Source organism: Schistocerca nitens, chromosome 12 (genome assembly GCF_023898315.1).
Source record: "Schistocerca nitens isolate TAMUIC-IGC-003100 chromosome 12, iqSchNite1.1, whole genome shotgun sequence".
NCBI classification, from domain to species: domain Eukaryota; kingdom Metazoa; phylum Arthropoda; class Insecta; order Orthoptera; family Acrididae; genus Schistocerca; species Schistocerca nitens.
The window spans coordinates 6,090,666-6,114,803 of NC_064625.1; the positions used below are offsets into that span (position 1 = coordinate 6,090,666).

General features: G+C 44.9%; 1 protein-coding gene across 1 annotated transcript in view; it reads right to left on the bottom strand.

The window, feature by feature from the left end:
- The window catches only part of LOC126215305 (centaurin-gamma-1A), a 319,380-nt gene that overhangs the window by 193,835 nt on the left and 101,407 nt on the right, over positions 1–24,138 (bottom strand). The window contains exon 2 of the mRNA XM_049941987.1: positions 8,932–9,164. Within this exon, the coding sequence (XP_049797944.1) occupies positions 8,932–9,039 (108 nt within the window). The 5' untranslated portion in view covers positions 9,040–9,164. The remainder of the gene's footprint in view (positions 1–8,931; positions 9,165–24,138) is intronic.

The window sequence follows — 24,138 nt, forward strand, 5'->3', positions numbered from 1 at the left end:
CATTGGAACACTGTTGAACAGAGGCTGTCAGTCTTTGTCTCAATTCCTTCGAGAGATTTCAGAGCTAACCAAGAACAAGTGATTGCTTTGTACTTGTTTCTTATATGTACCGGCAATTAGCTTTGAAGTAGCAAGTCCGAATAAATAGACTGAATCTTACTAAGGGGTTAATGGTCCAACACCTCAGATAAGTATATGTGAGAATAAACTTGATAGAAACTAACCAATCTTTTCTGCCTATTGCAATTCTGTAACCTATTTTCAGGAAACGTATTTGCTTCAAACCAAGGAGATTCTCTCCCTCTAATCTCCGATATAAAAGTTGACAGCAATTTATAACTAACCCATTGTCGTTAACGTCCCGATTCCGCTACGCAGTTCGCACTTACTTCTGTCTGGTACAGTGAGGCTGTGCCGGGACGCGACAGTGGATCCCGGAATACTGAATTCGCTAACGATTTCCGAAATGGGAAGTCCCATGCGTGTAGCTCCAACCGCCGTTCCACGTTCAAAGTCTCTTAATTACCGTCGTGCGACCATATTCACGTCGGAAACCTTTTGATGCGAATTACCTGAATACAAATGACAGGTATGCCAATGCCCTGCCATTTTTTACCCCGTGTACGCGTGTATATAGCTATCCCATGACTTTTATCACCTCAAGACAAATGTGGTGTCACGGTACAACCCTGCTGTGTAGACGGCTCACAGCCTGGAGTGGGGCAGTAGGATTCCTCTGCTGCTGCAGCCGTGTCGGTGTTTGGGTGTCGGTGTTGGCGTTCGCGCGCGGCCCGGGAGGCCACGTGTCGCCCGGGCCACGCCACGCCCGCCGCAGTGACCCACTTCCAGTTCTCCAGCTCCAGGTTCCAGCTGCAGCTCCAGCGGCAGTCCCAGCCGGGCCGCGGCTGCAGCACTCGGCGCCTTGATACGCCGTCCTCCCTCAGCTCACGCCACGCCACGTCACGCCACGCCGCCTGCTGTCCCACTCGCCGTCTCTGCTGCACACACTTTAGCTGGCAGCCCAACCTGCCCTACACGTCGCCGCCTGCCTACTTTGCCGTACACAGCGCCAGGCGACCGCATTACTAATAGATATTTCGCCAACGGCAGTAACTTTTAGATTAGGGACACTTCTGTTGATAGCCTAACACACTGTCTTCAGACACTATATTTTATTTCGCTATTTTATTCTAACCCATTTAGGAGTTACAAATCAATTTTCCACGACTGCACGGACTTTTTTCGGCCTCGTCACAATCACTGCTTTCTTCCGTTCTACCCAATTTATCATTTAGCACTAAACGAACGGCACAGCTGTTGCTTCTACACAAAAAACGTCTCAAGCAGATGAGCGGCATTATATATACATTATATCTTAGTGGTGTTTTTATGTCAGTACATAAACATATCTCCCGTATTTCTTAATAAAAATTAACGACCGATAGGCCATTTTCGATACTTCTTCCACCACTAACGATGGAAATTACATAATTACTTGAAAGTGGAAGATGCCATCTACTGACAGTCGGTTTAACTAAAATGCACGACACCTGGTGCAATTGTTTAGACTCTTTATGCAAGAGCTGTCAGTCACGCAATTTAGGTCATACACTTCGATGTAAAGAATCGAGAGAGCAGCATCTATTGACAGTCTCATTTTACTATTATGCAAAACTGCGGCCGAGTTCTTTACTTTCCTCAAGCAAGCATTCTGTACAGCACAAAAAAACTGAATTGCGTCAGCGTTCATCGTCACAGTTAAGCACCATTTACTTCTGTAACTTAATTTACAACGTAATTTAACGTTTAATTCGTCGTTGCTTTACCCTTCTCCCAACCTCAGTACCTATAATCTGCATCAAAATTCTTACACACAGTTACGGCAATTATGATAGTTTTACTATCGCCATATTCAATGACACAGAACTCAATAAACAAAATGTTTCGCATTTCTATTCAAAGACGATTATATGTACAACAAATGATGATTGCAGAACAGTTAATAAATGTCTCATTTGCAATTTGTTACCTGGAGAGGCAATCGTTTACCTCCGTTGCGATTCTGTCCAACTTCAAGTAATAAACAACGTTCAATTATACCTAGTAAAAATTTTGAACTCTTCAAATTCGTCCGGTTTAACACGTCATCAATTGCCAAACCTAAATGCTATTATTGTATTAGTTTGAAATCTTAATGCTATTCTGGCATTAATTAATGTCAGGTTAGGTTAGCGGTGACTCACTTACGGGAGTTCACCGACTCCGACAACTGTACTCACATCCCGCATTAACCTCACAACTTCTGATCCAACCGCGCCTTTCTAAATGGTAAGACAAAAATTCCAGATAACAAGTAGCCTTCAGTATGATCATTAATAAAGCATACGGTCAAACGCCTCAGGAGGATTGTATTTACCAGATGCTGCTTTCTCGCATGGACAGTTGTAAGTGGCTTTTTCATGAGTTCCCACATTCAGTGATATTTTTGCGAAGGACACATACAGCCGAAGCGTAAGTGATAGTCACATTATAAGTTCTAACATTTTCTTGAAAGAAGTATTGCAAAATAAAGAAGTTTAAAAAAACAGAATTACTCTGACAAAGACAATGACTCCTTTTATGTGTTTTACAATTAACCACATTGTACACGGTGATGTCGATTCTTTACAGTGAGGATAATATTTGTTGCTACTAATCGAAATATATCATCATTCATTAATAAATGCGTGCATTTACTTATTTCTCCATTATTATATTACCTGATCAGGATACAGTGGAAATTATTTGGAGCGATCAACTAGTAAATTAATAATACTTTAATTCCTCTTTATCTCTGCAAGCAGTTCTCCAGACTTCCAGCATTTGAAGGTCAGTGCGCGGGTACCAATTTCCCAAGGCAATGCGACGAAATTAAAAAAAATTCCGAACATTTTTAAGTACGAAACGTTTCTAGCTTCGTAAAATAGACGCCGGTAGATGAGTGCATAACAAACTATTACTGATCGTGAAGTACTTGGTTCGAATGTCTCTAGTAGCATTTTTTTTAGTTAATTTAAATTCTATATTTATTATCAAATGCAAATACGAACTGACAAATATTCAACCACCAATAGTTCATAAAAGTAACACATTTTTGTTTTTAATTATTAGTCAGATGAAACTAAATTAAAACGATATGCAAAAAATCAGAAATGTCTCACTGTTACACCAAAAAAATTACATTCATCAACAATAATGTTCAGTATCTAGAAATTAAGAAGTATATTATTTTCTATTTGACGTTTTGTATTTCTGTACCGATTTTAATTTACTCTGAACACTTTCATGCTTATTTGATCAGTATCTGAGAAGAAAGGTGTTTTTATTAAAAAGATATCATCCAATGTTTGTTATTTCCTTTTGCCAACAACAAGAGAGTTTACAGAGAAGTAAAAACTAGTTGCTACTAGTTGTATTCGACGCAGAGAGCGTACAATAACGGGACCATCATTAATGGTTACGACGTCTGTGTGTATACACTATCTTCACAATACTATGTCCTTAAGACCCGCATGCATGATTGAACAGTCAATATCAGCTGTGGTAGACATTACGGAATAGATTCGCACACTGCCACTACGCACTGACGTCACGTGTTTGCGACACAAGAAACTTTGTGCCGGACCGGGACTCGAACCGGGATTTCCGCTTATCGCGGGCGGTCGCCCTCACCGCTCCGACTATCGGAGCACGCTTCTCGGATGCACGCATATCTAGAGGACACTGAACTGTGAAGGTACAGACACTGTAGCCTCGACGGGCTAAAATGAAGATGTAATAGTTGCCTCCCTGTGAGGGAATCACGAATTGTGCGATCTTGAGTTTGGATCGGTCCTTGAGGCGCGCTGCGCTCGGATGTGTATGTATACATAGAAACGAGCGTTTCAGGTGGCAAAGTTGGAACCCCAGCGGCAACGGTCAGGGGAAGCCCCTCAGACGCTGGTGGGAGAGCTACATATAGGCCTGTAACTTTCTGTCAACGGATCGACTCCAGTCCGACACCAGCAATCGAGGGTGAATCTTCGAGGGTGTCAGCCACTTGTGCCGGCAAAACTTCGTAAAACAAACGTCAGCCGAAGAACCCCAGACAGAAGTCAACAGGCAATGCGTCAACAAGCCGCTACGAAAGTCTCAACACTTTTGTTCTTTCCCGTTCGTGTCCCGTCCTAATTACTGGCACAGCGTGGGAAAAACGCGAGCTTATATGCCTGAAAAGAGAGTGGAACTTGCTCGCGGAAAGTTTCGAGCCTGAATGTTTCTCTGCGAGCAACGGATGGACAGATATGAGAACAAGCAGTTGGATCAGCGAACAGAGTAAGAGTGGAAAACGTAATGCGTCTGATTGGAAATGAAGTGGAGGTAGGCGGGGCATGTAGCAAAGCCAACGCATGATAGGACTTGGATGTGTATACTATCATGGGGCATCCGCCACTGTACATACCAATTTTTTTCAAAGTAAAGAAACCGCAACAGTTGTTGAACAACTAACCATTCCCCTGCTAGTGCCGCCAGACGAGAAAAGGCGGTGGGTGCTGTCGCTTTTTTATGTTCCCTATTTTATAAAGCGTGACACGGGTCTTTTGTTCCATAGATAATGAAGGGTGAAAGACAACCTTAATTTGTCAACGGGTTGTGGGATTAAAGGGACCAGACTGCAATGGTCATCGGTCAATTTGTCAACGCTTTATTGTATGCCAGAAGATGCAGTTATACTATCCCAAAACCGGTCGTAAGCAATAAAATGTTAATTGTTCAACAGCTGATGTACTTTCTTCATTTGGCAAAAAATGTATACTTCTGGTTCGGAAAGCCTAGAGGACACATTTCTCCAATAGTGATGCGAACTCGTTAATGGCAGTCACGATAATGATGCGGAGTAGCGGTTCTTTAAAAATAGTGTACTTTGTTGATTGGATGAAGTATAGTCGGTCTCTTTTCTTGTTTTACCAATCAGAAAATTTAAATTTAGCTCTTCTGCAACGGTTGATTACTATGAGGATGGGGAAGCTGCACCGGACCAGCAAAGCAGGTAGCGCCTAACGAGGCGCTGCTATGCAAACCATTCGACGAGGCGGTTGTGCGGGTAGCGTGTACGGGAGGCGCGGCCCGGGCCGCTCTTTGGCATCGATCCCAACACAGGTGCGAGCGAGCGGCCCGCGGTGGGGTCTTCTTTCTAACCACAGTTACAGTACGAATATCCATGGAGTCAGTACAGTATAAAGGATATCTCGTTCAACACCAAACCAGAAGGGCAACCGTCTCGGTACAACGTAGTTTCTTTAAGTTGTGAGATAAATAGCTGACCTCACGGACTGCTCCCCCCCCCCCCTTACATTTCCATCATACAGTATTTGAACGTCAGTGCCCATACAATAATTAATTACAGCAGTTAAAACATTCTCAAAAGATTAGAAAATAAATATTTGAGGACTCATCTTTGAATATTTGAAGATCTACAAACTCTGTGAAATACACAGCATGTCGAGTATTTTAAAAGAGCTGCTAGTATCTTAAGGCATAGAGCGTCAGTCTTGTAACCGTGAAGTCACTGGTTCGATTCTCGCTGTTAGCAACCTTTTTATTCTTAGTTTAATTCTACGTTTATCACTAAACAGAAATATTAATTAACGAATAATCACTGATCTTTTTTTAAAACAAATAACTTTTTATTTATAATTGGAAATCAAATGAAGAAAAATTTAAATATGATACAGATATGTGAGATATCTTTTTGTTAAAAAAATTATATGAATAATAGTGATCAACAACAAAGAAAGAAAAGAAAGTTGTTACATGATTCTAGTACGTCAGTTCAGTCACTAAAAACAGAATTTTTTTAATTTTCTGTTTCATCTTTGTATTTTTGCACCAAATTTTAATTTACCCAGAATACTTACATATTTTTGTGATTAGTAGTTTAAAATAAAAAAAGTCATTTTCATTAAAAACTGTGATTAAATGTTTATCAATTACTATTTCCATATGATAGTAAACATAAAACTGAAATAAAAATAAAAAATAGGTATCCATTTGCAAGAATAGAACCAGCAACTCCATGATTACAAGACTTATATGCTACGCATTCAGATAGCAGCGGCTCTGTTAAAACGAATGAGCTGTTGTAAACAATGCTCAGAAATCTTCATTTGCAATTCCTTGGAGTTTTTTTTTTATTTTATGTGTGGAACAGCATTCGAAACCTCATGTCTCGACAGCGTCCTTCAGATACTCTGTGGAGAAAGTGGATAGGTGAGGAGAGAGAGGGGGGGGGGTCGCCTTCTAAGTTTAACACTACACATACCGGCCCTGATTTTACGCACTTTACTTATTTATGTTTCAGCTGTTCTCCCGAGTCGCGGCGCTTATCGTTAGCTTTGCTACGACGAGTGATGTTGAGCAAGCAAGCTACTGTGCGTCAGCTGCCCAGTCACGTGTCTGCCCCCTCTCCAACTACCACAACGCACAACACGGGAGCACGTGCTGCGGTGTGCCGGGGGCCGTGAAGTAGCTACAAATTTTATACAACCTGTACACTATGCAACAAACTGAATAATTTTTTAACATTGTTTACATTCACTGGTGTGATAACGGGTGTTTCATTGCCGACTTCACCCTCTTACGGGCATTTTTTCCCTTATTTGTTATTTTCACTTTTTCTAAAGTAGCATATGTTCTTTCTCAGGGTTCAGATAAACTGCATACCAAATTTAATCGAAATGGGTTCAGCGGTTTAGTCGTGAAAATGTAACACGCAAAGTTACTTTCGCATTTATAATAATAATACGGATTAGTAATAGCAATGGTGAAAACTGTGGATACAAATCGAGATACATCAAAAAAGCAAAACTTTCTTTTAATGTGTAGAGTGGTCTAATTACAATTACTGTAGTAGTAAAAGGCACTTTGTGTGTCTATACCACGGTCCAGTCACATTAATGTGACCACCGCCTATGTTCACCGTGAACGTGCAGTAACCACACACAGATGGTAGGTGGCAACACATGTAGTGGAGGATACATGAAGCTTGTCGGGGGAGGAGCGGGGGGCGCGAAAAACAGTGCAGTCGTTGTCGTCTTGTGGAAATGGAGAGATTTATCTGACATCTGAGAGGGCGTGGTCACTGGATTAGGAGCCCAGGGTGGAAGCATTTCCCAAACGAGCCGCCACAGTTGAAGTACACCGTGCACGGCTAAATGGCGCTGTCCAAAAGCGGCGCCGACCCGAGTGTGCTGCAGGAAGCGCCATGGGTGACGGCTGCGGTTAAGTGTGCGCGCAGACACACGTCCAACCGCTCAGTCACTGACACCCCTTACGAGAAAGCGCCCACCAACAGTGTCTCCCCAACGATCGTTCAGCGAACAGTTGCTGTGTGTGGCCTCTGACGCAGGCACTTGGCTCACACACCCTTGCTGACTGCTGTTCACTGGCGATGAAGGCCGAAATTTGCAAGCCAAAACTGCAACTAACGCTCATCGAGTCGCGGAAGGTGGCCTTTTCAGGTGGGCCACGTCGTCGTAGGAGTATATAGCGTGAAGCGTCCGAAACCGAGGGAGCGTTATGGTGTGCGGAATGTCTCCGTGGCATTCCCTGGGTGATCTCGTGAATCTGGAAGGCACGATGGAATCAACACAAATGTGCATCTTCATCAGGAACTATGTTCACCCTTACATATACCGAGCGAGGTGGCGCAGTGGTTAGCACACTGGACACGCATTCGGGAGGACGACGGTTCAATCCCGTCTCCGGCCATCCTGATTTAGGTTTTCCGTGATTTCCCTAAATCGCTTCAGGCAAATGCCGAGATGGTTCCTTTGAAAGTCTGGAACCGCGCGACCGCTACGGTCGCAGGTTCGAATCCTGCCTCGGGCATGGATGTGTGTGATGTCCTTAGGTTAGTTAGGTTCAAGTAGTTCTTAGTTCTAGGGGACTTATGACCTCAGCAGTTGAGTCCCATAGTGCTCTGAGCCATTTGAACCATTTTTTTTTTCCTTTGAAAGGGCACGGCCGATTTCCTTCCCCATCCTTCCCTCACTCGAGCTTGCGCTCCGTCTCTAATGACCTCGTTGTCGACGGGACGTTAAACACTAATCTCCTCCTCCTCACCCCTACATGCAGTTTGTTTTCCCTAGTCACGATGGTATCTACCAGCAGGACAACGCAACGTGTCACACGGCTCGGTTTTGTTCCAAGAGCACCAGGATGAGACCGCCGTACTCGCCTGACCACAATGCCTTCCGAGTTAAAACCCAATCGAGCATCTGTGGGACCACTTCGATCAAGGTGTTCGTGCCTCGGACCTAGCGCAGCTCGCCACGGCACCACTGTCTCTCTTCCTGCATCCATCGCAGCCGTCTCAGCTGCAAAAGGTGCATGTACATGCTTTTGACGGGTGGTTACGTTAATGTGGCTGGGCAGTGTATAATATGGAGTTACGACAGTATATCTGATTTATATGACTGTGGCTGGGCAGTTGTTTACGAGACAAGTATTACACATTCGGTAGTGTAGGAGTACGCTGCCAGGCAATCCACTAAATGTTCCCACGTTTCTACCAACGTTCAACTGCACTCTTTCGGATTTTCAAACCGGATTTTCGGAAACCCAAGTTGGAATGCCGCGCCTGTGCACTGGTATTTATTCTTGATTTTTCGAGAGTGGTTCCAGGATATTATTACCTCTTGCACTGTGACGTTATCGTTAGCAAAAGTATCCTTGAGGCATGTGTGTTTACTCCACAGAGTAAAGTCCTTCAAAAATCTTGCAACCGGCTCATCTTGAGAATGGCTGAAAGGTTGTCAGAGAGAAATATCGGTACAAGAGTTGATAATATTCCGGATGATGGAATATGTTCGTTCCGCGGGTAAGACTTGAGGAAACATGTTCGCTGCCTACCTGCATCTCTGGCGGGCCGCCCTCGTCGCGGATGAGCAGCAGGTAGGAGCCGCCGTCGCAGAGCACCTCCTTCTTGAAGCGGCCGCCCTCGGGCGACTCCTCCTGCATGTAGGAGCCGGTGAGGTAGCGGTGCACCAGCGCCGACTTGCCCGACGCCAGGCTGCCCACGATGCCCAGCCGCAGGTCGGGCACAGCGCGGCTCAGCGTCCACTCCTGGCTGTTCACGAACGAGTCTGCAACACGAGAAGGGCGGGTGCCGCGGTCACAGAGGGCCCGGAAGTCACTTGAAAGTAGGCACGGAGGGCAAAAAGTAGGAAGGGGACGTAGTAGTAGGAGGAGTAGGGAGGAAGAGAAAGTAAAAAGAGAGAGCAGGAAGGTGAAGTAAAAGTAGAGAGAAGAGAGAGTAGGAGGAGAAAAAAATTAGATCATAAATGGAAGAGAAAGCAGGAACAGAAATGGGTGCATGCGAAGAAAGACGATAAGTTAGAAAAGTACGCAGAAAGACAAGAAAGTAAGATGGGGTAACAGAAAGTAGGAAGAGGTAAGACAAAATACTATGGCGAAGGAGAAGTAGTAGAGAGAAATAGAAATTAGTAATAAGAAGGAGAGAGAAGGAAAGCTGAAGTAAAACTATGAAGACGAAATAGAACGTGGAAAGAGGAAACAGAAATTAGGAAAGGGGTTCAGAAGTTAGGAAGAAAGAGGAGAAAGTATAGAAGTAACAGAAATCAGGAAGAGGAAAGAGAAAGTAGGAAGATACTGTAGCGAGGGGAAAGAATATCCAAGAAGCGGGAGAGCAAGTACAGACCATAAAAGAATGTCCCCGTTTCACTGGTATACAATAACAGTTTAAATTACGTTATTTACAACAAATCATAGTGCCCCGTATCGAGAGAAATAATTACTAAATGGCAGCGTCTAGTGCACTTAAGTGAAGCAATATTTAATTTTACTGATTGAAACCTATGAAATACAGCGATTCATGACTCTAGTTAACTAGTACTCAGATAAAATTACGCAAGGCAACACTTTTAGATTGTTATAAAAGAACATGTAGGAGTGTTAAAATCTCTCTTGTTCTTCCGCTCTCGCTTGCGCTCTTATTCTCTTACAATTGGATCTTGTTTGGAATTAGGTCTTTCTTTATCACTGTCGCTCAGCTGTTTTACTAAATGTGAACACGTACTGTTCATTAAAACATAAAAAATAAACTGCGTATTACGATTACGCCATTTGAAGATCCTGTTTCATTTTGGATAAACATAAAAAAAGAGATTTCATTTACAGCACATGAGGAAATTAAATACGGAAGCTTTTCAAAAGCCATTTTGTGTGCAATTACTATTTACATGCTACATTTATTAGAACCAGCAAGCATTTATTTTGCTCGAACTACGATAATTTTTCTTAGTGCAATTGTTACAAAAGTAAACCTAATTTCTTTTCACAGTCTGTAAAATACCAAACGAATTGTTTCCAAGCTAACTGTGGGACGAAGCTAATTTGCAGTTTTAAAGTAAAAGAAAATTAACAGTACTGTTATCATTCCTGATTTACACGAGGATAAGTAGATTATATCTCACACAAAAAAAATAGGAAACTTCCTGGCAGATTAAAACTGTGTGCCCGACCGAGACTCGAACTCGGGACCTTTGCCTTTCGCGGTCCCGAGTTAGAGTCTCGGTCGGGCACACAGTTTTAATCTGCCAGGAAGTTTCATATCAGCGCACACTCCGCTGCAGAGTGAAAATCTCATTCTAAAAAAAATAGGGCCCACTTTTCTGATAACGTTACCGCCAAAGACAGAGTTCTAATAAATAATTTCACGAAACATTTGATGCTGTTGAGTATTAAGTCGAGAGTATAAAGTAAATTTCATGTAATTACTGGCGGTAATGATATAATACATAAAACTGAAGACAAACTGACGCAGGTTTTCTTAAAAATGTTCCAAATGTGCACCTTTAGTTATACGGTGCATATTGAACCTAAAATCCAAATCTTCCCACATTTTGGTCAACTACTCCGGAGTACAGCATGTAACAGCACAGCCTCTTCACTTCAGAGTCTCATTATGAAGTGGCGGAACGTGGACACCATCTTTTATGAAGCCCTAAAGGAAGAAATCTCACGGTGTGAGGTCAGGTTAACGTGGAGGCTAGCTCTGTAGTACTGATCATCACGACCAACCCCAACGGTCGGGGACCTGGACGTTGAACCAGTCTCGTACAGAGAGATGCCAATGGCATGGACCTCCATCTTGTTGCTAAGTTTTCGGGATCACCTTCCACTTGGAGAACGGGCAACTCTCGCGGTATATCGAGGAAAGCCGAAAAGAAAATGGTCCGTACAGGTGAAGTTGGAGCACAGTGTGGAAAACGCTTAATTTTGGGGGACCTCTCTCCTGTCGTATAAGTTCAGATGATGTCCTTACCCCCAGATACGAACATTATGGATGTGTATATTCCGACTTAGATGAAATGTTGCCTCATCTCTGAACAATCAGTGAACAACACAAGGTGAAGAAAGTCCTCTTCCCACTGCAACATCTCACTTGCAAAAGTTACAACGTACACCACAGTGATCCGGTTCTATACCGGTATGGATGAACGTGTAAACGATCTCTTAAAACTTTCCACACTGGCGTCTTTCGCAACTGAAGTTCAACAATTGGTTTCCGAACAGACTTCTTAGGACTAAGATGCTCTGAAACGGTCAACATGTTCTTCAGACACCTTTTGTCGTCCCGTGCTTTCCACTTTACGAAAAAATCCGGTCGTTTCGAGCTGACTACATCGTCGGTGGATGTTTTTGCCACATGGGGGATCACAATTAAACTTCAAACAAAACCCAAGCTGAAATAACAGATTCACTGCTAGCAAACTGCAGAACGCGCCTTACGCCGAGGAGCCCACATTTTGCGCATGTTGCAGCGCAAGATGGGAAAGCAACAAAGCATCTACATATACGTCGAGCCGGCCAGAGTGGCCAAGCATTTGTAGGCGCTACAGTCTGGAACCGCGCGACCGCTACGTCGAAACTCCACAAGCCAACGTACGATGAGTCGTGGAGGGAACTATGTACCACTACAACTCATTTCCTTTTCCTTTCAACTCGCATATGGAGCGAGCGAGAAACAAGAGTCTATTTGCGTTCGTACGAGCCATAATTTCTCGTATCTTATTTTTCTGCTCCTTACGGCAGTAGAATCTCTCTGAAGTCAGCCTCAAATGACGGTTCTTTAAATTTTCTCAAAACGAAATTAATCCCTCCAGGAATTCCAATTGGAGTCCCCGAAGCATCTCCGTAAAACTTCCGTGTTGTTCGAATCCACCGGTAACATATCTAGCAGGAGCATCTCTGAATTACTTCGATGTCTTCCTTCAGTCTGAGCTGGTACGTATCCCAAACACTCGAGCAGTACTCAAGAATAGGTCGCACCAGCGTCCTACATGCGATCTCCTGTACAGATGAACTATACTTTCCTATAGCCTCCCAATAAACCCAGTCGATGATTCGCCTTCCCTACCACAATCCTCACATGCTCGTTCCATTTCGTATCGCTTTGCAACGTTACACACACACACACACACACACACACACACACACACACACACACACACACACACACACACACACACACACACTTTAACGACGTGACTGTGTCACGTAGTACACTACTAATGATGTATCCACCACATATTATAGTGGTTTGTTTTTTCTACTCATTCGCACCAACTTACAGTTTTTCACATTTAGAGCTCGCTGCCATTAATCACACCAGCTAGAAATTTTGTCTAAGTTATCTGGTATCCTCCAACAGTCGCTCAACTTGGATACCTTCCCGTACGCAACAGCATCACCAGCAAACAACTGCAGACTGCTGCGCACCCTGTCCGCCGTATCATTTATGTACACGGAAAATAACAGCGGTCCTACCACACTTCCCTGGGGCACTCCTGACGATAACCTTGTCTCTGAAGAACACCAGCAATTGTACAAGCGCTTATCTAAAAATGTTTCACTTCCTCTCTAATTGTGTCGTTCTAGCAACACTCTGCAACCGTCACATGTGATACTACTAAAATTTACAACTGGAACGTTCTGCTGCGGACACCCTCTAATATGGTATTAGGGAAAGGGGGAGAAGGGAGGGAGGGAAAGCTGGAGGTGTGGGAGGGAAAAAAGGGGAGGAAAAGGGGGGAGGAGAGAAACGAAAGATGAACAGTGAAAGAGTGAAAAAGACGAGGCGAGGAGAAAACGAGAAGTACAAGGGGGGTACAAATGAGGCAGATACGGAAAATAAGAAAAATTGTTCAAATGGCTCTGAATACCATGGGACTTAACATCTGAGGTCATCAGTCCCCTAGACTTAATGAAGTAATAGTAGACGATGGGGTGATGTCAGGAGATGGGAGAGGGGGAGTGTGTGCGTGTTGCGGCATGCCTGGCGCTTTGGCGGCAGCGCGTGCGTTACGCAGGCAGCGATAGAGCACTGCGCGCACTTGGCATCGACACGCACACGCCGGCTATACTTGGCCCCACCGGAATATTCCGCTCTTTGTTGTCCCGTGTGTGTGTGTGTGTGTGTGTGTGTGTGTGTGTGTGTGTGTGTCTCACAGCTGCAAGCAGCACCATCAGAATGCTTCCTCACTCACAATGGCGACTTTCGTTAGTCATACCACAACTCGTCTAATGCATTACAAAATACCGCTCACATCTATTCCTAGATTACTTGAAGACGTTTCCTCCTGCGCCACGCTAAATACAGGAAACAGACATCCGGCCATACAAATACCTTCTCAGATATGTGGCTCTCTCGAAGTCTTTTCGAATCAGAGAGCCCAATACGTTGTCCTGGACGGCGAGGGCTGGTCAGAGATGAAGCCGCCAGTGTTTTATGTCTGGTCCTGTTCTCCCTGTACGTCCACAATCTGAGACTATTTGCTGTTATAACTACTGTGTATGGGAATGTGTTTGACTGTACGGTAGAGCTGTAAAATTTCCAAAAAATGGTTCAAATGGTTCTGAGCACTATGGGACTTAACATCTGTGGTCGTCAGTCCCCTAGAACTTAGAACTACTTAAACCTAACTAACCTAAGGACATCACAGACATCCATGCCCGAGGCAGGATTCGAACCTGCGACCGTAGCAGTCGCGCGGTTCCGGACTGCGCACCTAGAACCGCTAGACCACCGCGGCCGGCGTAAAATTTCCAGACGCTATCGTAGACTACCATAAGAGTACGGTGGTTAACCTAGTAGCTTTGGTCAGTTAATGGCGTACCAACGTTACTTGTACGTTAAGTGTGTGGTCAGAAGAAGGTGGCAGATCGCCTCTCTGACAACAACCGCGAATAATATGAGGCCTGTAGTGGAAAAAGCGAAAATCAGTCCTTTGCTGCGATATCTCCGTATGTGTTTTTTTTTCTTTTTTTGTTACTTTCCACGTCTCACTTCGTGATAAATCATTGAGACAATGTGTAGTATGAGACGCTCAGGTGACAAAAGTCAGGGGACACCACCCAGGTGTCGTATCGAATCTCCAGTTTTCCGGGGCAGCGCAGCAACTGGACACGGTATGGGCTCAACAAGTCGCTGGAAGTCCCCTGGGGAAACACTGCGCCACGTTGCCGCTGTAGGCCACAGCTGCGAAAGTGTTGTCGATGCAGGACGCAGGCTGTCGTGCACCAACTGGCCTCTCGCTTATGTCCCATAAATTTCGATGGGATCCGGATGGCCAAAATCATTCGTTTAATTGGCGAACAGTTCTGTCCTGGTGACGTGGCGCATTGACATTCGTAAAGATTGCACCGTTGATTGGGAACATGAATCCTATGAATGGTTGCAAATGGTCTCCAATTAGCCGAAAAGAATCATTTCCAGTGAATGACCCATGCAAACACAGCTTACATCATTATGGGGCCACCACCACCAGCTCGCACTGTGCTTTTCGGGTCCACGGCTTCGTAGGATCTGCGCCACACTCGAACCCTGCCATCAGCTCTCGCGTTGAAGACTCATCTGACAGGGCCACGGTTTTCCAGTCGTCTGGAGTCCAGCAGATATGGTGACAAGCCCACGTGAGGCACTACAGGCGACACGGTGCTGTTAGTCGGTCGTCTTCTGCCACAGCCCATCAACGCCACACTTCGCCGCACTATCGTAACGGATACGTTCGTTATACGTCGCACGTTGATTTCTGCGATTATTTCACCCAGAGTTGCTTGTCTGTTAGCAGTGACAACTCTTCGCAAACGCCGCTGCTCTCGGTCGTTAAGTGACGGTTGTCGGCCACTGTGAGGTAATGGCTAAAATAAGGAATTCTCAGCTCACTTTTGAACTTCCCATGCATCTAGCTGCAACTGTTATTCCGCGTTCAAAGTCTGTTAATTGTCGTCGTGATCACAAGAGAAATCTTTTCACATGAAGCGCCTCGTTACAAATGACAGCTCCGTCAATGTAATTACCCTCATACCTCGTGTACACACTACCGCCATCTCAGTGTGTTTACATCTGCACTTAAACGAATTACTTACTTGTTATCATTTCATACAGCTGATTTTGTATATTACCTCACTCACTTTTATTATAATTCCCTTCTAATGTTTTATTAATACCAACCATTATCTGATTGTATGTCTATATTATTGTACGTCATTTGCATATTTAACTTTATATCTACACAGGAATGTGTTGGAAATTTTTTAATAACTTCGAATTGACTTTACTCTGTCGTTACAATATCCTCGACAGTTGTAAATCGGGCTTACACTATGTTCTACATTTATTGATTTCTGATGTACGGGGGTCTGAAGTTTACGGTAACGAAGCGTCGAAACTGGTTCCTTAAACGATGACATTTTTAGGAAGAATTACGGCCGCTGGTGTCCTCGTTCTACGAGTTACCCGCATCAGACGCAGTCCTGCATCACACGTCTTCACAAAAGGAGACGAAGTAAATATTCCAGAATTCCAATCAAGAGGAACTGCCAACATGAAACTCAGTGAAGCGAAGCAGCTTAAAATATCTAAGAAAGGCAAGGCTTCCAATTCAGATTCCTTTCAGAGATCCGTACTTAACATCCATATACAGCCGCTCGCTCGTAGACAGGAAAGCTGCACAAGTCACAGCAGTAGCCAAGAAACGAAACAGGAGTACTCGAGCCACAGCACTAAAGTCGGATTGCAGTAGGGTTTTGGAACAAACGCTGTGCTCCAACGCTATTAATCACCTCGATGAAAACGATTAATTGACATATTGACAACAAAGATTCAGGATATCTCCTTTTTGTCAAACACAACTACCTCTTTATTCTCACGAAGTAATGAGTGCTACCGACAGGGGTTATCAAATTGATTCCATGTTTTTGGATTTCGAGAAGGCTTTTGACACCATTCATCACAAGCAACTTCTAATCAAATTACGTGCGTATGGAGTATAGTCTCAATTGTGTGACTGGATTCGTGTGTTCTTGTCAGAAACCTGACAGACAGTAGTAATTGACTTACAGTCATAGACTAAAACAGAAGTGATTTCTGGCGTTCCCCAAGCAAGTGTTACAGTCTGTTTGCTGTTCCTAATCTGCATAACAGACGTAGGACAGAATCTGAGCAAGTCTCATATTATTTGCAGAATAATGCTGCCATTTACGTTCAAAACCAATCGCAAAATGATTTAGACGAGATATTTGTATGGTGCGGAAAGTCGAAATTGACTAAGTAATGAAAATTTTGAAGTCATTGACATGAGCAGTAAAAGGAAAGCACTAAATTTCGGTTACATGATACATGACTCATATTTGAAGGCTGTAAATTCAATTAAATACTTAGGGATTACAATTACGAATAACTTAAAATTGGAACGAGCACATAGATAATGTTGTGGGGTAAGGAAATCAAAGACCGTCAGCGAGAGCGCATCGCTAGCTCCTGCTACTACTAAGGCGAGTACACCGTTTGCTTCTTACATATTTTACAAACAGCAGCGACTTATTTTCAGTTATCTGTGTAATTACTAGTTTATTTTTGTAATTTCTTGCGTGTTCGAGTGCTTACTAGGTAGAACCTTTTATTTCAATAACAGTGTTTTTGTACTTATTTGCTGCGCTTAGCTTTTAAATAGTTTTTCTGGGAAAACCTAGCGTAGTTTTCGCGTCTCGTATTTCAGTGAGTGTTTCTTGATTATCAGAGTAGCTCATCAGAAGATTATCTTGGGAATTTGTCACCGTATAGAGTAGGGTAAACATAGTCATGTGTAGGGACTGTGGTTGTTGTGAGCGGACGCAAGGTGAATTGGCCACTCTTCGGGGACAGGTGGAGGCTTTGTCTGTTAGGCTCATCGAGCTCGAGGCGCAGGCGTCGGCTCGTAGTGGCGTTGGGGCAACTGTGGTGAGACCTATGCCTACTTCGGTGGCCTTGGAATCACATGGAACCCCTGATGTCGCTGCGTCTTCCGGCAGTGAGCATCTTACCGGTCAGCCATCACTCCAGGGTGAATGGCGGACAGTGGTGGGCTCGCGCGTGCCTGGCCGAAAGGCGAAGGTGGGATCTGGCCGCGTGGCGGCTGCCTTACCCCTTTCCAACAGGTACGGGGTGCTTCCTAGTGGTGATGACATCGTTTCCGAGCCACCACAGGATGCCTCGCCTGTTGGGCCAGTGGCCGATTCTCCGGCAAGGTCCCGACAGTCACAGAGGGCGGGCCTATTAGTTATAGGGAGCTCCAACGTTAGGCGGGTTATGGAGCCCCTCAGGAAAATAGCGGGTAGGTCGGGGAAGAATGCCAGTGTGCACTCGGTGTGCTTGCCGGGGGGTCTCGTCCGTAATGTGGAGGAGGCCCTTCCGGCAGCTATTGAACGCACTGGGTGTGACCGGCTGCAGATAGTAGCACATGTCGGAACGAATGACGCCTGCCGCTTGGGTTCTGAGGCCATCCTTGGTTCCTTCCGGCGGCTGGCCGATTTGGTGAAGACAACCAGCATCGCACGCGGAGTGCAAGCTGAGCTTAATATCTGCAGCATAGTGCCCAGAGTCGATCGCGGTCCTCTGGTTTGGAGCCGTGTGGAGGGTCTAAACCAGAGGCTCAGACGACTCTGCGACTATAATGGTTGCAAATTCATCGACCTCCGTTATTGGGTGGAGAACTGTAGGGCCCCCCTAGACAGGTCAGGCGTGCACTACACACCGGAAGCAGCTACTAGGGTAGCAGAGTACGTGTGGCGTGCACACGGGGGTTTTTTAGGTTAGAGGGACCCCCCCTTGGGCGAAACGATAAAATACCTGACGGCTTACCAGAGAGAACATTATCATCGTTGATAAAGAACGTCCGTCCTCAGAGACCAAAAACAGGAAAAGTTAACGTAATATTGGTAAACTGCAGGAGTATCCAGGGCAAGGTTCCTGAATTAGTATCTCTTATTGAAGGAAATAGTGCGCATATAGTATTAGGAACGGAAAGTTGGTTAAAACCGGAAGTGAACAGTAACGAAATCCTAGACACAGAATGGAATATATACCGCAAGGATAGGATAAACGCCAATGGTGGAGGAGTATTTATAGCAGTAAAGAATTCAATAATATCCAGTGAAGTTATTAGCGAATGCGAATGTGAAATAATCTGGGTTAAGTTAAGTATCAAAGGTGGGTCAGATATGATAGTCGGATGCTTCTATAGGCCACCTGCATCAGCAACCGTAGTAGTTGAGCGCCTCAGAGAGAACCTGCAGAACGTCGTGAAGAAGTTTCGTGATCATACTATTGTAATAGGGGGAGACTTCAATCTACCAGGTATAGAATGGGATAGTCACACAATCAGAACTGGAGCCAGGGACAGAGACTCTTGTGACATTATCCTGACTGCCTTGTCCGAGAATTACTTCGAGCAGATAGTTAGAGAACCAACTCGTGAAGCTAACGTTTTAGACCTCATAGCAACAAATAGACCGGAACTTTTCGACTCCGTGAATGTAGAAGAGGGTATCAGTGATCATAAGTCAGTGGTTGCATCAATGACTACAAGTGTAATAAGAAATGCCAAGAAAGGAAGGAAAATCTATTTGCTTAACAAGAGTGATAGGGCACAAATCGCAGAATATCTGAGTGACCACCATCAAACGTTCATTTCTGAGGAAGAGGATGTGGAACAAAAATGGAAAAAATTCAGAAACATCGTCCAGTACGCCTTAGATAAGTTCGTACCGACTAAGGTCCAAAGCGAGGGGAAAGATCCACCGTGGTATAACAATCATGTACGAAAGGTACTACGGAAACAAAGAAAGCTTCACCATAGGTTTAAGAGTAGTCGAATCATAGCTGATAAGGAAAAGCTGAATGAAGCGAAAAAGAGCGTAAAGAGAGCAATGAGAGAAGCATTCAACGAATTCGAACATAAAACATTGGCAAACAATCTAAACAAGAACCCTAAAAAGTTTTGGTCATATGTAAAATCGGTAAGCGGATCTAAATCCCCTATTCAGTCACTCGTTGACCACGATGGCACCGAAACAGAGGACGACCGAAGAAAGGCAGAAATACTGAATTCAGTGTTCCGAAACTGTTTCACTGCGGAAAATCGTAACACGGTCCCTGACTTCAGCCGTCGCACGGACGCCAAAATGGAAAATATTGAAATAAACGATATCGGAATTGAAAAACAACTGCTATCACTTAGTAGCGGAAAAGCATCCGGACCAGACGAGATACCCTTAAGATTCTACAGTGATTATGCTAAAGAACTTGCCCCCTTTCTATCAGCAATTTATCGTAGATCTCTGGAAGAACGTAAAGTACCTAGCGACTGGAAGAAAGCACAGGTCGTTCCCATTTTCAAGAAGGGTCATAAATCAGATGCGAATAATTATAGGCCTATTTCACTTACGTCAATCTGTTGTAGAATAATGGAACATGTTTTGTGTTCTCGTATTATGACGTTCTTAGATAATACAAATCTCCTTCATCATAACCAACATGGATTCCGCAAACAGAGATCATGTGAAACCCAGCTCGCCCTATTTGCCCAAGAAATTCACAGTGCCGTAGACACTGGCGAGCAGATTGATGCCGTATTCCTGGACTTCAGGAAGGCATTTGATACGGTTCCGCACTTACGTTTAGTGAAAAAAATACGTGCTTACGGAATATCGGACCAGGTTTGTGATTGGATTCAGGATTTCCTAGAAGAAAGAACACAACATGTCATTCTTAACGGTTCAAAATCTGCAGATGTAGAGGTAATTTCGGGAGTACCGCAAGGAAGCGTGATAGGACCTTTATTGTTTACAATATACATAAATGACTTAGTTGACAACATCGGTAGCTCCGTGAGGCTATTTGCAGATGACACGGTTGTCTACAAGAAAGTAGCAACATCAGAAGACTCGTACGTACTCCAGGAAGACCTGCAGAGGATTAATGAATGGTGCGACAGCTGGCAGCTTTCCCTAAACGTAGATAAATGTAATATAATGCGCATACATAGGGGCAGAAATCCATTCCAGTACGATTATGCCATAGGTGGTAAATCATTGGAAGCGGTAACGACCGTAAAATACTTAGGAGTTACTATCCGGAGCGATCTGAAGTGGAATGATCACATAAAACAAATAGTGGGAAAAGCAGGCGCCAGGTTGAGATTCATAGGAAGAATTCTAAGAAAATGTGACTCATCGACGAAAGAAGTAGCTTACAAAACGCTTGTTCGTCCGATTCTTGAGTATTGCTCATCAGTATGGGACCCTTACCAGGTTGGATTAATAGAAGAGATAGACATGATCCAGCGAAAAGCAGCGCGATTCGTCATGGGGACATTTAGTCAGCGCGAGAGCGTTACGGAGATGCTGAACAAGCTCCAGTGGCGGACACTTCAAGAAAGGCGTTACGCAATACGGAGAGGTTTATTATCGAAATTACGAGAGAGCACATTCCGGGAAGAGATGGGCAACATATTACTACCGCCCACATATATCTCGCGTAATGATCACAACGAAAAGATCCGAGAAATTAGAGCAAATACGGAGACTTACAAGCAGTCGTTCTTCCCACGCACAATTCGTGAATGGAACAGGGAAGGGGGGATCAGATAGTGGTACAATAAGTACCCTCCGCCACACACCGTAAGGTGGCTCGCGGAGTATAGATGTAGATGTAGATAGATGTACTGGCAGGACACTCAGAAGGTGCGACGCGTCTACTGACGAGGCTGCCAACAGCACGGTTGTGGGTCCTCTACTGGAATACTGATGTGCGATGTGGAGTGTGCATCACGTACAAGTGACGGATACAATCGTAAAAAAGTTCAGAGGAGGGCAGCTCATTACGTATTTTCGAGAAATAGGGGAGAGAGTGTCAATTGGGGTGGTAGTCAATAAAACAAAGTCGTTTTTCGCTGTGGCAGGAACCTCCTCATGAAAATTCGACCGCTAGCTTCCTCCTCACAGTATGAAAATACTTTTTGACGCCGATCTACATGTGGAGAAACGACTATCATAATAAAGTAAGAGAAAGCAGAGCTCCCACGGAAAGATTTAAGCGTTCGTTTTCCCCTCGTGCCGTTGGATAGTTCAACTGGCTCTGAGCACTACGGGGCTTCACATCCGAGGGCACGAGTTCCTTTGAACTTAGAACTACTTAAACCTAACCATCACACACATCGATGCCCGAGGCAGGATTCCAACCTGCGACTATAGCAGTCGCGCGGTTCCGGACTGAAGCGCCTAGGACCGCTTGGCCATAGCGGGCGGCCGCGCCGTTGGAGATGGGAACGGTAGAGAAGTAGCTTAAACGTCGTTCGATGACCCTTCTGCTGGACACTTGATCGTGAATTGCAGAGTAATCAGTGTAGATGCAGAGGCACAAGGGCTATTTGGAAAATAAGGAACGACCTTGCGCGAAATGGAAACCACAGTGAAAATCTGATGAAGCTTTTCACAGACGTGTCAGAGAGTGTCTCTAATATGCCCAGAGAGAGTGTCACGTCGTCCTTCTCGGTCTGAGCAAACAGAGAGCGCTTAGCAAAGGTGCCGACAGAAAGCGGTGTCTCCCGCCAAATACGAGTGCCTGTGAGGGATTTCTCCTGATGTCACGCAGCCCGCCTAACATAGCTGTCACGTATTTCCTTCTCCGTGACAATTCTCGGCCGCACACTGCAGGGGCAACGAGGACGCTACTGCAGCGTTTCCGAGGGGAAGTGTTTGGTCACGTATCATACAGCCTGGACTTGGCTCCCTCTGATGTTCATCTCTGGTCAAGTGAATGAAGACATTCTGGTACAGACAACGACCTACAGTCCAGTGTAGAAAACTGTCACGAAAGCACAAGAGGCTGCCTTTTATGACGAGGACACTGGAAGGTTGCTACGACGCTACGACACATGCCTAAGTCGGGGCGGCGACTACGTAGAGAAGTGGCTGGACGGTGTAGGTAACTGTGCCAAATAAGACTTGATTTTCACTGTGGTTTCAATTTGGCGACCGATCGTTTCCTAAGTTTCCGGATAGTTCTCGTGTACGACTGAGCAGAGGGGAGCTGGCTACCGCCTGCTACAGTAGAGTGCAGAGCAGACTGTATGTGTGTGTGTGTGAGGTGATCAGCGCTGCAGCTCACGCCCTGCTGCTTCCGGTCCATTGTCAGCGGACAGCCAGCACAGTCGCAGTCGCTCACGTGGCGGAAGCCGAGCCTCGCCTGCTCCACGCATATGGCGGGCGGCCGGCCGACCTAACGGATAAGCCCTGTGCCGCCGCCTCTCTAGCTGGCGCGGGGCGGGGTACCCAGCACAACACTGGCCGCGGGCACCGTTCACCGCTGCCACACGCACTACATCGACGTAACGACACAACTGAAGTACGGAAAGCACTGACGTTTTTACCAATGCGCGGGTTCCTCAGGGTTCCGTACTGGATCCAGTCTTACATTTTAGAACTGGGCCATTATAAAGTTTTAGTTCGAAGGCCGTACAGACCGTATGCCAAACAGGCAAAATCGCCGTGAGCACTGACGCACCACCTTGAAGATACCTGACCGGTGAAACGCCGTGTCCGTAACTGCCCGCTGCACGTCTTCGTCCGTCAAGAACCATCGAAGTCTTTTTCAAGGGATCAAAGGTGTAATAATAGCACGGAGAGACATCAAGACTAACTTCTGCGTTATCACGAAGCACTGACACCCCGCGGCGCACCATTCGACAGACATGCTGCCCCGTACACATTCTTCATTCACCAGTGAGTGTGTGTCGGTGTTTATCTGTCGGCAGCAGGCTCAGATAAAGAACTAAATAAAAAGCTCAACTCCTTAAATCGAGAGATAACAAAATTAAAGCCGAAAATAAATACCTACAAGACGGAGAGTTACAGTCAGAAGTGGAGGTAAAACTGACGTAAGAACAGGCAGTGAGCTAATCGACGAAGGAACCGAATTTCACTGTCTCGGTAGCATTTTGGAGGAAAATGATACATGTCTCACGGAAATCGAGAGAAGAATAGCACTGGCCAACAGTGGCTTTCAAAATAAGAAGAATCTTCTATTCGACAATAACATCACGTTCGATGCCAAGGAAATATTTATACTCGAGTGGAGTTTTCCTGGAGGTGAAACCTCGGCGTTAGCAAAGCGGGAGGAATCTCACGTCGAAGCTGTGGAAATGGTGTTCTAGAGGCTAATTAACAAGAACCCAGCTGGACTGGCAGAAAAACGAACCAGACGGTTCTAAAAGGAAGAGGATAGAAGAAGAGAGCGAAATTCACCGTACACAAACCATTTCACTGCTCTCTGCATTCCGTGCTGAGCGCGGCTTTTGTTACGGCTGCCTACGAAATTCCGGTAGCTGTACTGAGACACCGCGTCCCGCCCGATACGACACATCATACGATTTTTCGAAGGCTGTTAGTTGATAAATTTGACTTTTGCCCATCTTACTGTCTTTTATCTTCGTTCAATAAAGGACTGAATTTCTTTTCGTTATCCGCCATATATACTGCGCTGCATCGAATTACGTAGAGCATTGCACGAAATTTTAAACACTTTGCAGAGGTAAAAACACATTGCGTGAACTATGCATATGGCTGATTTTAGCTCACAGATTGGAGCGAACCAAATATAGGTAAGATAACGAATTGTTACTTAAAACTGAGAGCAGAAAGATATTTCATTTCGTTCTGGTGTTTTATGCGACACAGACGATCACGAGGAACGCGCTCATCCAAGTGCCTGAGCAT